Below are 17,382 nucleotides of genomic sequence, written 5' to 3' on the forward strand. Positions count from 1 at the left end.
ATCAAAACCCCTTTGGGCAAAGACAGAACCCTAAGGAAAAAGAAAAAAAAGAAAAAGCTGACTACTTAACCTATCTCGATCGGCAAAAATCCAAGCTGTGAGGAAACACGCACTCTCCTACATTGTTAGTGGAAATGTAAAAATGGTATAATCCCTATAGAAGGGAGTGTAGTAATAGCTAGAAAAAGCATACACCTTTAACCCAGAGATCCACTTTTCATGGAATCTAACCCAAAGATTTCCAGCAAAAATAGAAAATAAAATGTCCTATGTACAGGATGATACTGTGCCTCTATCGATAATAGCAAAAGACTAGAAACAATCTAAAAGTACACCAATGGCTATAAAAAGAATTGGAGAAGATCTCTATACACTGATAGGAGCAATCTCTAAAATACATTGTTCAGTGAAAAAAAGCAAGGTACAGAATAGTATATGCAATATGGTATCTTTTCTGTAATAGCTGTATGGGGGGATATACACACATATACATATATATTTATGTGTATGTATTTGCTTATGTACATGTTACGTATACACACATATATACCTGTATGTATGTATTTGCTTATCTTGGCAAAATGAAACACTGGAAAGACAGACATCTCTGAATGTATCTTGTTTATAATTCTGACTGTGAAAATATGTTTACATATTCAAAAATAGTAGCAAATAAAAATATTACTATGAATTGAACACAAAATAAAACAACTTAATCTGATTATATATCACTTTGATAATGATGAGAGAAAATAATTATTTCAAGGGACCTCAGAAAACAACATCTTTTCTTTATTTGTTCTAAGGACAAATAAAGCAGCAAAGAAATCCTAAATTGCATTCGATAAACTTACAGTTAGTAGTTATCTAGTGTTATCTGGAAACCATATGTATTGCAGGATAATGAAAGTAAGTTACTGCCTGTAGGAGGCAAGATTTTCGGCATATATGAATGATACTCAAGTATAAAACCAAAGAAGTCAAAACCATGTAATGTTAAATTTTAATTAGAAATATTAACATAAACTCATGATTATTTTTTCTTCTCAGAAGAATGTAATTCCTGGCTCTGTCCACTGTAAAGGCTTAGAAGCAACATCCCAGCAGAAATGGATGTACCTAGCAATCAGATCTTTTCTTTTTTTAAAATTTACTTTGAGAGAGACAGAGAGAGGGTGAGCAGGGGAGGGGCCGAGAGAGAGCCCCCGAGAGAGGGGGAGAAACCAAGCAAGTTTCAAGTGGTCAGTGGGCAGAGCCCAACATGGGGCCAAACCCACAAAACCGCGAGATCATGACCTGAGCCGAAACCAAGAGTCAGACATTTAACCGACCGAGCCACCCAGGCGCCCTTTAGATCTTGGTTTTTAAATACCATTCCCACTGAAAGGAATGAAGGCCAGCTGGGCTTGAGGACTGACTAGTGAACCAGGTATCCTTTCAGGAGGAAACAGCTGATTCCAAGTCTGGGACAGGAAACACACAAGAGGGGTCTGGGACATCTTGATGTTGCCAGTAAGTGAGGAAACTACCAAAGACTAATAATAAAAGGACACAGAAGCCAGTTTACACAGGCTCTAGTAGGCCAAAGAAAGAGCAACTGACTACGAAAATGGTAATAAATGTAACTGATTAAAACTCAAAAGGGAAGAAAAGAAAACCTCACTGGATGCCCTGGAAGTAACTTGGACACCCAGTATCTCACTCTGAAAATTAAAATAATTAAATACGGACACTGCTCTTCCTGTATGTTCTATATTTCAAGGTTACTAAATAACCTTAGAATGAGGGTTAAGTTCATCTTGGTAGAGACGTTTTATCTAATCAAACGTAGAAGTAATAATGGAACTAGAAAATCACCATTTTGCATTTGCTACCGAAACGTTTACTTCAGGCTCAGATTATGACAATCAACGGGTAAAACCCCCAGATAAAAGGCTGGCAGAGAATTTTACAACTGGAGGGACCAGGCTGTCATTACTTGAATCCACCGATCATCATAGCATCACTAAAGACAGGAGAGTCAGACACTCTGTGTCTCTTGATAGGACTTCACAGTACCACATAAGCAGTACCCTCGCCAAAAAAGCTGAGCCAGATCTAGGCAAGCACTGAGTGCTAACTTCCATTTATCGAAATAATCAAGAAAGAGGAACAGACTTAATGACAGGTTTCCTGACTCTCGGCCAGTGAATAAATCTTTCCATTATACTACTCCTTATGTCTCTGAGCCTGTGAACCAAATAAAAGCTACAATTTTCATTCCAGTTTTCAAAAAGCACCTGTCTCTCTCTATCCAAAGCATTCAGAAATGCTCCTAATTTAAAATCTGCCAGCAACTCTTAAGAATCCTGCAATATCAAGTATAAATAATAGCGCTCCTGTGTCTGAAAGACTGCATGCAAACTTTATTTAAATGGCTGGGTAACAGCAGAATTGAAAAGAATCTCATGAATAAATCCTCTGGTAAGGTGAATGGCCTAAGTTCCAAATTCTGTCCTTCAGATGTTTGCTTTCGGCAGCCTGCCCTTGCCAAGTGTTAAAATGGCTGTCGTTTTCTGAGGAAAAGTCAAAGCAACCTCTAGCTGCCTGATGGACAACGCTGATGTGAAAGGTTCAGGGCATAGTCACCTCAATGACTGAGCGCTGGAGAATACGTCTTCCTCCTCAAGGCCAATGATACTTGAGGTACCAGATGGTTTCATTTTTCAACTGTGGTCCGAAGAGAGGGTTGAGCTGGGCCAGAATTGCAATCAGCCAACTAAAAGAATAATGGGGGAGGAAAAAAACAACAGAAAGTGGTGAACTCATGTGGGAACAGGACCATCTTCAATTAGGATGGAACGAGTGCTTTAGTAAAATTTAGCAGTGAGGTTTCACCATAGTCTGCTCTGTCTTTTCTTCTCTCATTACCTTAATTCCAAGTATCCAAGATCTCCTGCATTCATAGGAAACCTTTAACCCAGAGTATTTTTACCTAATCTCAATTTAGCATCATCACAACTTCCAGGCTCAGGAAGAATGGGTGTTACTTTATCCATTCTCCAAATGTTAAGACCCACAACTGATATGACACACCCACTTTTACTGGCACAGCCAAGGTTAAATTTCAGCCCCCCATCTTCCAATTAGACTGTAACACTTGAGCTCCCCTTCTCTAATCACCATCACCACTAAAATATGTAACACGTCTTTTGGGCCCCAGTGGAGCTGAACCAAATGGGAATTTAATTCCCCCAGCTTACTTGAGAATCTAAGCAACAAGGCATTCCTCTGTACTATACGGACTAATTATGGAGGAAGTACAGTGATGCTACATTACCTCAGGGTTAGAAGCGAAAAAATAGCACCTAAATTGTCTTTAAACTTTTGTTCTACTGCTCCCAAAATTCTGAATAAATGGTTTTGTGTCTGATAGAGGAATACACATAATCCAGCAAAGTTTCAGAATCACTGAGCTAAGACTAAAGCAAAAACAACAAGAAAGATAATACACAAATGTCTGGCCGTTCAAACCATTCCATGTTTTACTTATTAAACAAATATTTAATGAGCACCTACTAGGTTCCAGGCCCCACGGATACAGAGGAGAAAATGAAATGTCACCACCCTCACGAAGCTTACCTAATATAGTATCAGGAAGGAAAGAAAGTGGGACGAAGGAATAGGGAATGATGGAGGTAGTGAGGGAAGACCTCTCCAAGGAGGTAACATTTGAGCAGAATACACATTGCCTTTTGTTCCTATTTAATATATATGAAGTGATTGGAGACTCTCATTTTACGGGGCAAGGGTATGGTGAACAAGCCCAGCCTCCATGGACTGATCTGGGAGAGTGGATTTTAGTAACATGATCTGACGCAGCGATCCTCTCTGCGTGGAATAGAAGGAACCACTTTGCAAGGAAAAGGAGAGTTACTGCTACAGGAGTCTCCTTCTAAAATTTTAGCACTTTAAATCCCCCTATTATAAGAGGGGAACCAGCCAAACCCAACCGGACTGTCAGCTGGTTGCACCTTTTTTCTTCCACTTGCTGTCGTTTTTAGAACTCTGCCAGCCAACGGCTCAAAAAGCCGATTCTGATCACCAGCGACTAGACTGCCACAGAATCTGCCAGCACCACACCAGAAGCTTGCACCTACGGAAACAAACATACCTGCCCGCCCTCCTACCCTGCCCCACCCCATGCAAGGTGGTTTTGTGACAGGAAACATGATACTTGAGGAAATGGGGCCAAAATAGATACCCTAAGCTGACTCACTTTATAAACAAAAAGTTAATTCAGGTGAGATTCTCTGATCTGTCCTTAAAATGAGAGTGTTAAACACAAAAAAATGCCAAGGCTTGTAGCTGAGATCACATCTATCTGACACTGTGAAAAAAAAGGAAGAAGACAGCACAAGCAGACACACTGAAGAGCTCTGTGCCTGCAGTGAACCCTAATTGGTGCAGAGCTAAGAGTCATGGAAAATTCCACAGACCCAGGACTTCCCCAATCCCAGCAGGCAAGAGAGGCTGACCGTAAAAACAGTCGTTCATCCTTTCGTAAGAGACTGAAATAACTGGCCAGTGCTTACAAGTACTAGATAAAAAAATATGCTAGAACCCTATGCTAGTCTGTCTCCTTTCTTCATCAAAAATGTATAGAATGAAATGAAAGCACCATCTCCCAGCACTTTGTATGATGTCGTATAGCAGTGCCTCTCGATCCTGGCCGCACATTATAATCACCCAGGGAGCTTTAAAAGATACTGACGCTACACTTCACATACAATCTTTCTTTTAATTCTCCCACGATACAGTTAAGGAAACTGAGGCAGAGAGAGGCTAACTGGTTTGCCTAGGGTCACAAATCTAATTAGGTGGTAGCAGCTCCTGAACCCAGAAATCAGGTTAGACTAATGTTCCTAACTACGTTTTGTAGATAACTACAAGAGTTATCTCTGGAAATCTATTTTAACAGATAACATTTCAGAAGGCATCTACTTAACTAAATTTAATCTATCTGGAGTTAAGGAAACAAAGAATCCATCTGCCGATTATTGATGAAGTCTATCACAAAAGCTTTTGTTACCTGAGGTAAAGCAGAAATATCTCAAGTCAAAAACAAAGTCCACTTTGCCTGCTCAGATCAGGATTCAGAAACTTTTTAAAATCTAATCTTACATACTATTCTTAATGTTTCAAATCCAGCAAAACATCTCATTACACAAACAAAACAAAACAAAAAACACCAAACACAAAAAAAGAAAGAAAACAAACCAAAAAAAAACCCCCAACAAACCACAGTTCAAGAAAATTCCTTGGGAAAAAGCCCAGGTCAGTTCACTTGAAATTTCATGGAGGAATTTTCCCCCCTCCAACCAGCTGAGCTCTGTGCCTGCCCTTCTGACTACCGCCTGACTTAAAATTTCCCTTTAAAGCTGATAAACACGTTGGAAAACTGGAAAGAGAAAAAAATCCACTCTGAATTGATGGAAGTGGGTGGAGGAAGAGATCATATTCCAATGAATCTATTACTTCATGTGTCCAAGAAAAGAGAACTAAGTGTACCCTTCACATTTGCCCAAATTGTTCCACATGTCTCCATAACCTGAAGGCCAGCCTAATAACTAACCATCTGAAATTATTCAAACTACTGAGGCAGCTATGGTGTGGTAACATATTTCAGAGAACTGCAGGGCTGGAATGGCCCAGAGGTCAAGTCCATGTTCCTCATTTTAATGATGAAGAAACTAAGTGCCAGGGAGCTCGATACCACACTGAATCAGTGACAGAGTTGGAAGAGGAACCCACACCTCCTGAGTCCCACTCTACCAGGCTGCTTCCATAGCTTATTAAGGACAAAACAAACCAAGCAGTCCAGGAGCTCCCAACTAATTCCACAACCAGTTACCAAGACCATGCTCCATGTCAGGCTGTGAGGACACAAAGAGGAACTGGTTAAGGGGCCAACCCCCAAGGGGTTCATGAGCTTGTGAGACAAAACAAGGTTAGCAGTAGAGTGGGCTTTAAATAACATGCAGAGAATTTCATTCTACAAACACTCCCTGCTCACTTATCATGAGCTCAGGTCTTGGTTATTAGAATTCTCCAAGCACAAAATACACCCTCCACACAGAAAAGACTATAGCCAGCTCTCTCAAATCTTGTTTTGTTTTTTTGTTCCACGCTCAGATACGAGAACAGGGAACAAAAGGATGATTACTTCCCTGTGGCGCACAGATTAAGCGAATAACTGCTTGGCTTCCCTGTTGGAATGGGTAAGTCCAGCTAGGACTACTCTTCTGATCCACTGTCCCTCCAGTGAGAGCCATAATAGGAGTGACCTCTATTAGTGGGTTCATGAAGAAACAGCAGAGATGCAGGAGAGCGCCTGCCTTATCCCCACAGAGATGACCCCTGTCATATCCTCTCATCCCAATCAAATGACACAAATTTTTTCAAGGGCAGCAATGTTATTAGGCACTACTAGAAAATATGGCCTTCATCAATGAATGAACAGATGAATAGATAAAGAGATTGTAGCATATATATATATATATATATGTACATATATATGTTATACACACACACACACACACACACACAATAGGTTATTATTCAGACATAAAAAAAGAATGATGGGAATGCAAGCTGGTGCAGCCACTCTGGAAAAACAGTGTGGAGGTTCCTCAAAAAACTAAAAATAGACCTACCCTATGACCCAGCAATTGCACTACTAGGCATTTATCCACGGGATACAGGTGTGCTGTTTCGAAGGGACACATGCACCCCCATGGTTATAGCAGCACTATCAACAATAGCCAAAGTATGGAAAGAGCCCAAATGTCCATCAAGAAATGAATGGATAAAGAAGATGTGGTATATATATACAATGGAGTATTACTTGGCAGTCAAAAAAGAATGAAATCTTGCCATTTGCAACTACGTGGATGGAACTGGAGGGTATTATGCTAAGTGAAATCAGTCAGAGAAAGACAAAAATCATATAACTTTACTCATATGAGGACTTTAAGAGACAAAACAGATGAACATAAGGGAAGGGAAACAAAAATAATATAAAAACAGGGAGGGGGACAAAACAGAAGAGACTCATAAATATGGAGAACAAACTGAGGGTTACTGGAGGGGTTGTGGGAGGGGGATGGGCTAAATGGGTAAGGGGCACTAAGGAATCTACTCCTGAAATCATTGTTGCACTATATGCCAATTAATTTGGATGTAAATTTTAAAAACTAAAAAATAAAAGTAAATAAATAAATAAATAAAATCTTTAGAAAAGAGAGAAAAAAAAAAGAATGAGATCTTGTCAGTTGTGACAACATGAACGGAACTCAAGGGCATTACGCTAGGTAAAATAAGACAGAGAAAGTTAAATACTGTATGACCTCTCTTATATGTGGAAAAATATATATAACATATATATATTTATTTATGATATGTAAATAAAACAAATTTTTATATAGGTATATATATAAAACCAGATGGGTGGTTGCCAGAGGTGGGATGTAGGGGATGGGAGAGATGGGTGAACTGTGTTTTGCTTTATTTAAATAATTTGAATTTAAATATTATTACTATAGAGAGAAAAACAAAGAAAATAGGAGATTCAGCATTAGGCAAGACTGGCTTTCAATTCCAGCTACACCAAATATTAGCGGAGTGACTCCAGGCAATGACCTTACACTGAGCCTGTTTTCGCTTTTGTAAAATGGAGATAATAATCTCTGCATCAAGATGTTAATGTATGAAAGTGCTCTGTGTAGTAGCTGACACCTAGACGTTCAATAAATACTAGTTATTCCTTCGTTTTCTCTGTGAGACAGCCACAGAATGAATAAAAGCCAGTTGCTTTATGAAGGAGTTTCTCATGTAACAGTGAGTCATTGTCGCCTCCACCTCCTCTCTGCCCCCAGCCCTCTGTGGTAGGCAGAATTCTAAGATATTCCCCCAAGATTCCCGTCCCCTAGTGTACACGCCTTGTCTAAACCCAGGATGGTAGGTATGATGGGACAGCCACTCCCAAGATTAGACTGTGTTAAATAGTACTGCTGGCTTTAAGAGAAATTATCCTGAGTGGACCTGACCTAATCAGGCGAGTTTTAAAACGGATGGGACTCTCCCTGATAAAAGACATTTGAAGTGTGTGCATCACTTATGAATTTATTGCCGATCATCTCTGAACACACCCTTTAATATGTGCTCTATAATAAGCAACTGAATTCCTCTCTCTCCTTTACAGTGAACAAGATGTTAAGCTTTCTCAGGAGAGGGGGCTAGAGGGACATCGCAGGTGTGGGCTGGAAGTTGGAGTGGGTATGAGAATATTCCGTGGAGCCTGTACTGATTCAGGCCTGGAACACAGTCGCTCTTTGATCTGATAGCATCAGCCTGGAAATAACCTGTCTGCTGTCCCCCTGACAAGGAAACCAGAGCCCTTGCATGGCCTACATGCTTGGCAGGTCTCCTGCTCACACGGATGCAGGGAATCCCACCCAGGCCATGAACTGCCCACTCTCCGGCCTGTACTCCAGAGGGTGGGTGGCCTACTGCTTGCTCACCAATTCCAGCCTGGCCAAACCAATGAACTTCTCTGCTGTCAGGTGGGCTGAGCCATACTTTCTCCAATGAGGTCTGATTCCCTTCCAAGTCTGTCCTTCCTTGGGTACTCTCCCTCAGCCCTAAGGTACCATACAGAGTTTCCTTATTTATATCTTATACTTACTCTTTTGTTGTAATTAACAGTAATTATGTTAAACTTCCCCTGTTTAACCTACTGTGTGGCTTCTATCTCCTCACTGGACCCAGATCATTACAGGGCGAGAAGGATTTGACACAAAGGAGATCCTTTCGTGCTGGCTTTGAAGACGCAAAGGGCTACTTGACAAAGAATGTGGCCTCTAGGGGCCAAGAGCAGTCACCAACTAATAGCAAGGAAAAGGGACCTCAATCTGACAACCAATTCAAAGGAACTGAATTCTGCCACAGCCATAGGAGCTTGCAAAAGGGCCCCAAGCTCCAGATGAGAAGGCACAAACTTATTTCCATTAACCTTATCCCAATGGTATCTCTACTAGGGTCCTTTCACTACCATGGGAATATGCCCTATTTTTGCCAACTCTACACCTGAAGTATCATTTCTTTTCTCCATACTTTCTATACCTGGACTTCCAGTTCAAAGTCTGTAATAATCTCTTTATCTCCCAAATTATAAAGGAAAAGATTATATAGTCAGAGTAAGAAAAATATGCTTTTTTCATATAGCAGATGATAATAAGGTGGGCCGGGTGCCTAGATTTTCCTCCCACTATAAACAGTCAAGATATCCAACTGTGTGTGTGTGTGTGTGTGTGTGTGTGTGTGTGTGTTTAACATTTATTTATTTTTGAGAGACAGAAAGAGACAAGAGCACAAGCGGAGGAGGAGCAGAGAGACAATGAGACACAGAATCCAAAGAAGGCTCCAGGCTCTGCACTGGCAGCACCAAGCCCAACGCAGGGCTTGAACCCACGAACCGTGAGATCATTACCCAAGCTGAAGTCAGACGCTTAACATACTGGGCTACCCAGGTGCCCCTATATCCAACTATTTCTAACGTATCCATGATAGACATGTAAGCAGTTCTCAGGCCAAAAAAACTAAGCGAAGGCAAGTACCCAGAGGGGAAAATGAAGTGATTACAGGTTGCTTTCCACACCTTGAAGGCAAAAGACTAAACCAGATGAACTTGAACTTTTATTTTCACAGCTCCCAGGGCATGGGAAACAGGAGACGAAGCCCAAGCCCACTTAAAGTAGAGAATCTAATACATGCTCAAGGGCTCTATCTCAAGGTAAGGATATATCAGACAGAACCCCTGAAGAAGAATGCTAGGAAAATCAACTGTCTCAAATATAACCATCAAGAAGGAAGGAGAAAAACTGCCACTGCAAATGAGCCTTAATGAAGGTGTGTAACTCAAATTCGTATTATATTGTTTAAAAAAAAACCCCACATAACAAGAATTTTACTTAATTTGATTCCACAGTGGTGATGGCCTTTGGCACTTGGCAGAAGCGATATAAATCCTTTCTGCAGAAGCCCACTCTCATGGCAAGTGCCTCAAAGACGTCATACGGGAAATGAATAGATGGCAGTCAAATATAATTAAATGCATATGGCACCATGAGTGAGAGGGACCAAAGTTACAGCAGAGAGTTGACACAGATCTGCAAGGACATCATATATGGGAATGATCAGATGTGGACTATAAATAAACTGTCTACTATGTTTCAAGAAAGAAGTTTGAATATGTGCAGGGAGAAATGAGGAAGGGAGGAAGGAAAAGCAAAACTTGTAAAAGCAGCAAAACAAACACCTACAGAAATGAAAAATAGAATACCTGAAAATAAAAAAGTCAGTTGGTGCAATTCTGGTCTGGTACGGCAGAGTAACTTGTATCACACTCATCCTACAGAAAGTGATTATAAACCCTGAATAAAATATGAAAAGTAACTATTTGATGATACTAGAGAATGTCCAAACACAGGCAGAACCTGGAGGGGATTCAATCCTTGAAAGGAGGCCACACTAGTGCCTTTATACAGCATTTCTCCTGAGAACATTGTCTAGTCCATGTGTGGAGCAAGATAAATAACTGAAGCTCAAGAAAAAGGCTGCAGTCTTACTGGCTTGGGGTATCGAAAGATGAAGTTCAGAGCAGCCAGGGCAGCTGGAAATTAAAGAAGGAAATCTCAAAAAGGGGTGCCAAAAAGGGGAGCCCCGAAGTCTGTGTATAAATTTCCCTTAACCCCTTAGCAGATCCCTGAATCGTGTATGTTCCGGGAAAAGGGCTGTGGAAAACACCTGGAAGTCTGAAACGATGTTGGGGAAATTTCAGCTGCTGCCTGCCACAGGAGAGAGAGGGTTCGGAATCTGAAGTTAGAACACTCAGATTTTCCACTGAAATTCCAGAACCAGAAGGGCCACACTTTAATGGAGAATTCATTCTAATCTAAAGGCAAAACTGACATAGATCTGCCCCAACAAAGTATAAAACCAACCGTCCACAAGTTTAAAGTGATCAATTAATAATTTCACTGTTTTTTACAACAAAATTTAACCTCTCTCAGAGAAACAAAGTAGAATCCAGAGTCTCTGTCATCTACAAAATCCCGTATTTAGTAAAAAACAGTCATGCAAAAACATAAGAAATCTAATCAGCAGTCAAGAACAAAGGGATCAACAGAAGCTGATTCCAAAATGATACAGATGTTGTAGTTAAAAGACAATGACTTTACAGCAGTTATCATAAATGTGTTTAAGGACTTAAAAGAAAATTTGGCTATAAAGAATGAACAGATTGGGAATGTCAGAAAAAAAAAATCAAACAAACATAGGTACAACTGGAGTGTCAGAAGAAAAAGAATACAGTAGAAAAAAATAGAAGAAATACAGGCAGAAATTTTCTCAATTTGATGGAAAACATTAACTTAACTTACAGATTCATATAGCTTAGCAAACTTCAATCAGAATAAATTCAAAGAAAACTACACTTACACACATCATATTCAACCTGCTGAAAACCAAAGATAAAGAGAAAATCTTGATAACATCCAAAGGAAAAAGAACGTATAAAGAGGAATAATTATTCAAATTATAGCTGAGTTCTCAGCAGAAATAATGGAGGTCAGAAGACAATAGAAAAGCATCTTTAAAGTCAGCTAAAAGAAAAGAAAAATCCTGTCAATTCAGAATTCTATATCTAGAAACACTATCCTTCAAAAAATGAACATGAAATAAAGACATTTCCAGGTAAATGAAAGATTAGTAAACATGTATCAGCATACCTGTCCTACAACAAATACTACAGGAAATTCTTCAGACTAAAGGGATATCAGATAGAAACTCAAATCTACAAGGGGCGCCTGGGTGGCTCAGTCAGTCAACTGAGTGTCTGACTTTGCCTTGGGTCATGATCTTGCAGTTCATGAGTTTGAGCCCCGCATCAGGTTCTGCACTGACAGAGAAGAGCCTGCTTGGGATTCTCTCTCTCTGCCCCTACCCCACTCATGCTTCCTCTCTCAAAATAAACTTTTTAAAAAAAGAAACTCAAATCTACAAAAATAAGGAACTCTAAAAGGCAAAGGCAGTCAGAATGGATAAAAAATAAGACTGAGCTATATGCCGCCTGCAAAAAGGCACTTTCTGAATATAAAGACAGATATAATGCACAAGAAAGGTGGTACAATTATCAGTATCAGATAAAGTAAAAATCAAGTCAAGGCGTATCACCAAGGATAAAAAGGGATACCTTATAATGATAAAATATCAATTTACTGAGAAGACATCATCATAAATGTCTATGCTCCTAATAACTGAGCTTCAAAACATGTAAGACAAAAGTAGAAAGAATTAAAAAGAGAAATAGAAAAATCTACCATAGCTGATGACTTTAACACCCTCTTTCAGGAATTAATAATAGTGACAAAAAAACTCAATAAAGCTATAGAAGATTTGAACTACCTGGACCTGATGTTTATAAAACACACCACACTTAACTTCAAAATATACACTTCTGAAGTGCACATGATATGATTATAACGATAAACTCTTATGCTGGGTCATAAAACAAACCCCAATTGCAAAAGATTTGGAATCTTACAAAGCATTTCTTCTTTTTTTTAATGTTTATTTATTTTTGAGAGAGAGAGAGAGAGAGAGAGAGAGAGAGAGGAAATGAATGAGTGGGGGAGGGGCAGAGAGAGAGAGGCAGACAGAGTCTGAAGCAGGCTCCAGGCTCTGAGCTGTCAGCACAGAGCCAGATGTGGGGCTCAAACCCATGAACAGAGAGATCATGACCTGAGCTGAAGTTAGGCACTCAACCCACTGAGACACCCAGGCGCCCCCCAGAGTATATCTTCTGATAAGATATCTAGAAAAGTTCCAAATAGTTGGGATGAGCACTGGGTGTTGTATGGAAACCAATTTGACAATAAATTTCATATTAAAAAAGAAAGAAAGAAAGAAAGAAAGTGCCAAATATTTAAAAATTAATGAAAAATACAGTGTCACCAAAATTTGTAGGCTGTGGCTAAAGTAATGCTTAGAGGGAATTCTACTGAATTAACTGCACACATTTTAAAAAGAACAAAGGTTTAAAATCATTTAAGTGTCCACTTAGCACTATCAACAACAGCCAAAGTATGGGAAAAGCCCAAATGTCCATCGCCAGATGGATGGATAAAGAAGATGTGGTAGATACATACAATGCAGTATTACTGGGCAACCAAAAAAAAAAAAATGAAACCTTGCCATTTGCAACAACATGGATGGAACTAGGCAGCATTATGCTGAGCGAAATCAGTCAGTCAGAGAAAGACAAATATCATATGACTTCACTCATATGTGGAATTTAAGATACCAAACAGATGAATATAAAGGAAGAGAAGCAAAAATAATATAAAAATAGGGAGGGGGACAAAACATAAGAGACTCTTAAATACAGAGAACTGAGGGTTGCAGGTGGAGGGATGGACAAAATGAGGAAGGGGCATTAAGGAAGACACTTGTTGGGATGAACCACTGGAAATACCCCTGAAATCATTGTTGCACTATATGCTAACTAACTTGATGTAAATTAAAAAATAAAAAAAAAAAAAGAAGTTAAAAAAAGAGCAAATTCAACCCAAATTCAGGAGAAGTAAGGAAATAAATAAAAGAAAACCTAAGTACATGGAAAAATACACCATGTTAAAGATTAGAAGACTTGGTACTATTAAAATGTCAGTTCTCTCCAAATTGATCTATAGATTAAACACAACACCAACTAAAATCAACAGGCTTTTTTTGGTAGAAACTGACTAGACTATTCTAAAATCTATATGGCTATTTTAGAATAGCCAAATAATCTTAAAGAAAAAACATGAAGGACTTCAACTTTTTGATTTTAATGTAAAACTAAATATTCAAGAGAATGTGGTATTGTGATACGGCTAGACAAAGAGATCAACCAACAGATCATCTGGAAGTAGGCTCACACATATATGGTCAAATCATTTTGAACAAAGATGCCAAAGCAGTTTAAAGGAGAAAGGAAAATCTTTCCAACCAATGATGCAGCAACAACGGAGTACCTGTACTATGAAAACAAACCGGCAATAAAAATAAATAAATAAAAAATAAAAAGCCCGGGGCACCTGGGTGGCTCAATCAGTTAAGTGTCCAACTTTGGCTCAGGTCACGATCTCACAGTTTGTGGATTCGAGCCCCATGTCAGGCTCTGTGCTAACAGCTCAGAGCCTGAAGCCTGCTTCAGATTCGGTGTCTCCTTCGATCTCTGCCCCTCCCCCACTCATTCTCTGTCTCTCTGTGTCTGTGAAAAATAAATAAAACATTAAAAAAATTTTTTTTTAAATTAAAAAAAAATCTGCATCTAAGGGCGCCTGGATGGCTCAGTCGGTTAAGCATTCCACTTCAGCTCAGGTCATCATCTCGGGATTTGGGAGTTCGCGCCCTAAGTCAGGCTCTGTGCTGACTCGGAGCCTGGAACCTGCTGCAGATTCTGTGTCTCCCTCTCTGTCTGCCCCTCCCCTGCTCATATTTTCTCTCTCTTTCTTTCAAAAATAAATAAATACTTGCAATTTTTAAAAAACTCTATGTATCTGTATAGTCAAATACAACCTTCCCAAATCACACACCCTCCTAGGACCTGTTTCATCTGATCTCATCTTTGGAGATGACAGAGACAGACAGTCCACCTGTAAAAAAAGCTCCTGAAGGAGCTTCAAAAGCTAGAGGTGAAGACAGAGACTAACAGCCAGCTAACAGAAGGCCAAATAAAACACGTGCTTCCTCTGGCCAAAAATGGGACAATTTGAACATCAACAAAGATTAATTATACTGGATTGAAATACAACAAATATGTTTAAATGTATCAGATCATAATGATACCAACACAAAACAAAACTTATTGTTCATCCTCAGAAGATGCTAGGGAACACAATTCATTATTTTGCAAATGGGTAAGTAAAGAGAAAACCAGACATATAACCTAGCTTTCCTTTATGAACAGTTTTTAGCTATCTGGATAATGAAACAGTTGAGTAAGTAAATATTTATGGATGTATTCTAGCTAATGAATAAATAGATTACAGAAACAGAATATTGCCAATGATTCCAACAACACAAAGAAAACTGAGACGTTATGTACCCCCTGATGAAAGCATCAACACCATTTACGCAATAGACTTATCAAAAATTGAACCTGAATGTGATCTAGCCCCTAGATATGACCACCAACTTATAGGAAATACAGAAGAAAGAAGAATATGTTAAACAATACTACAGGTATGCAATTAACAAGGACCATTCTCTGGAGAACTATGGGACAAACAACCCAGTTTTTTCCTATTAAAACGTGCAAGAAAAAAGAAAGAGAAATGGAGAAGAAACTGACACAGACTTGACAGGCACATCTACCAGTTGCAATGTGTGGTCTTTACAAGCATCTTCATTCAAACAAAATGTAAAATAACTAATGAGACAACTAGGAAAATTTAAATATATGTGATGATATAAAGGAATTAACTTTTTCTGTGTGATAATAATAGTATTGTAGTTATTACATGAAAAAAGAATGATTATCCTTTAGACATATATATTGAAATACAGATATGTCTGGAATTTGCTTCAAAATAATCTGGGGTGGAGAGGGGAAGTGTGTGGGGATGAAACAAGATTGGCTGTGAGTGGATAATTTTTGAAGGTGAGTGACAGGTGGGTAGACAAAAGAAGATGCATTGTTCTATGCCCTTAATTTTTGTAAAGAGCATACAGTACATTGTAAAAGTTCAAGACCATGTATATATACAATATATATATATTATATATAAGGTATATATATATAATATATAAAGCGTATATACAGTATATATAAAGCATAAAGTATATATACAGTATATATAAAGTATATATACATACAGTATATATATAAAGTATATACATGTATATAAAGTATATACATAAAGTATATACATGTATATAAAGTATAGATGTACATAAAGTTCAAGACTATATATATATATATATGTACATATATATACACACACACACACATATATATACATATATACACACATACATATATAGCACATCCCAGAAACTGACCAGCTTGTGGCTACTTGGTTGGAAACCAAAGTGGAACACTTTGGGAGGTGATCACATCTCGTACTCAAACTGGCTCTAGAGCCAGGACCAAAGCAAGGCTATGCTCAGCTGTGGATGTGCACGTCCCTGGACAGGCTGGGCAAAGCTCCTGTAGGCTGTGTAGGTCCTTGTGCGATGGGCAGTATTAGGCGGCTGGGGGAGTGAGTGAGGGGGACTCGTCTGAAGTCACAGAATAGGGGCTTGTGGGAATAAGCAGATGAAGGAACTACTTTGGTAAGCGACTGGGGTCTCTCTGGCTCTTTATTTGTTTACTGTCTCCCCTCATTAAAGAGGGCAGGGGGATATGTCTGTCTTGTTTCTTCACTGCTATACATCCAGTGCTTGGCACACAGTAGGCTCTAAATAAACATGCTGAGGGGGCGCCTGGGTGGCTCCGTCAGTTAAGCATCCTACTTCAGCTCAGGTCATGATCTCACGGCTTGTGAGTTCGAGCCCTGCATCAGGCAGTGTGTGCCAACAGCTCAGAGGCTGCAGCCTGCTTTGGATTCTGTCTCCCTCTCTCTCTGCCCCTCCCCTCCTCACGCTCTGTTTCTCTCTCTCTCAGAAATAAACAAATATTGAAAATAATAATAAAAATAAAATAAAACTCACATAACCATACTACCACATAAACAGGCCACATACTATTCATCCTAAAAAAAACAAGGACTCCTGCCTTTTGGTCACTATTTCTTTTTGTGTATCACTCTGCGGGTGAGATGTACAATTAGTCAAGTGCTAAAGATATAGCATGTTTTCCAAGAAGCAATTGTATCTTCATAATACAGTACTGAATTTCTAATTTACCCTGAAGATGTTAAGTTTTGTGATTCTAGGGAAGCTACATGCATAATTCAACATTAAAAACTAACCTAAGATCAAGAGAAAGTATGCAACAGTAACTAACAGGATTGTATGCTTAAGGAACAAAAGTGACCTTGTGCCTCAAAGAGGGAACCAGATGTATAACATTCAGACATTCCTCTGGTCAACTGTTAACACAAACTGGTTGTACTGGCAGAGATCCTGATTTCTCAGAGCTCAAACAAGTCACGCCCCATGAATCTAACCTTAAACCATAAACAAACTGGAAAGAGAAAAAAAGTGCCATAAACCGAAGGCAATGTAGAAGTCCATGAACGTATTTCAAAAATGTGACTTTGCTTAGGAAATCCAGTTTGGGTGTCTCTTATTTCA

The 17,382-nt window shown here is 39.1% G+C and overlaps 1 protein-coding gene across 1 annotated transcript in view; it reads right to left on the reverse strand.

Annotated features, from left to right (window-relative positions):
• ATP6V0E1 (ATPase H+ transporting V0 subunit e1) overlaps positions 1-17,382 on the reverse strand; it is a 33,255-nt gene that overhangs the window by 6,039 nt on the left and 9,834 nt on the right. Inside the window, exon 3 of the mRNA XM_015072695.3 lies at positions 2,629-2,758. Coding sequence (XP_014928181.1) covers positions 2,665-2,758 — 94 coding nt within the window. The 3' untranslated portion in view covers positions 2,629-2,664. The remainder of the gene's footprint in view (positions 1-2,628; positions 2,759-17,382) is intronic.

This window comes from Acinonyx jubatus, chromosome A1, assembly GCF_027475565.1.
Source record: "Acinonyx jubatus isolate Ajub_Pintada_27869175 chromosome A1, VMU_Ajub_asm_v1.0, whole genome shotgun sequence".
NCBI lineage: Eukaryota > Metazoa > Chordata > Mammalia > Carnivora > Felidae > Acinonyx > Acinonyx jubatus.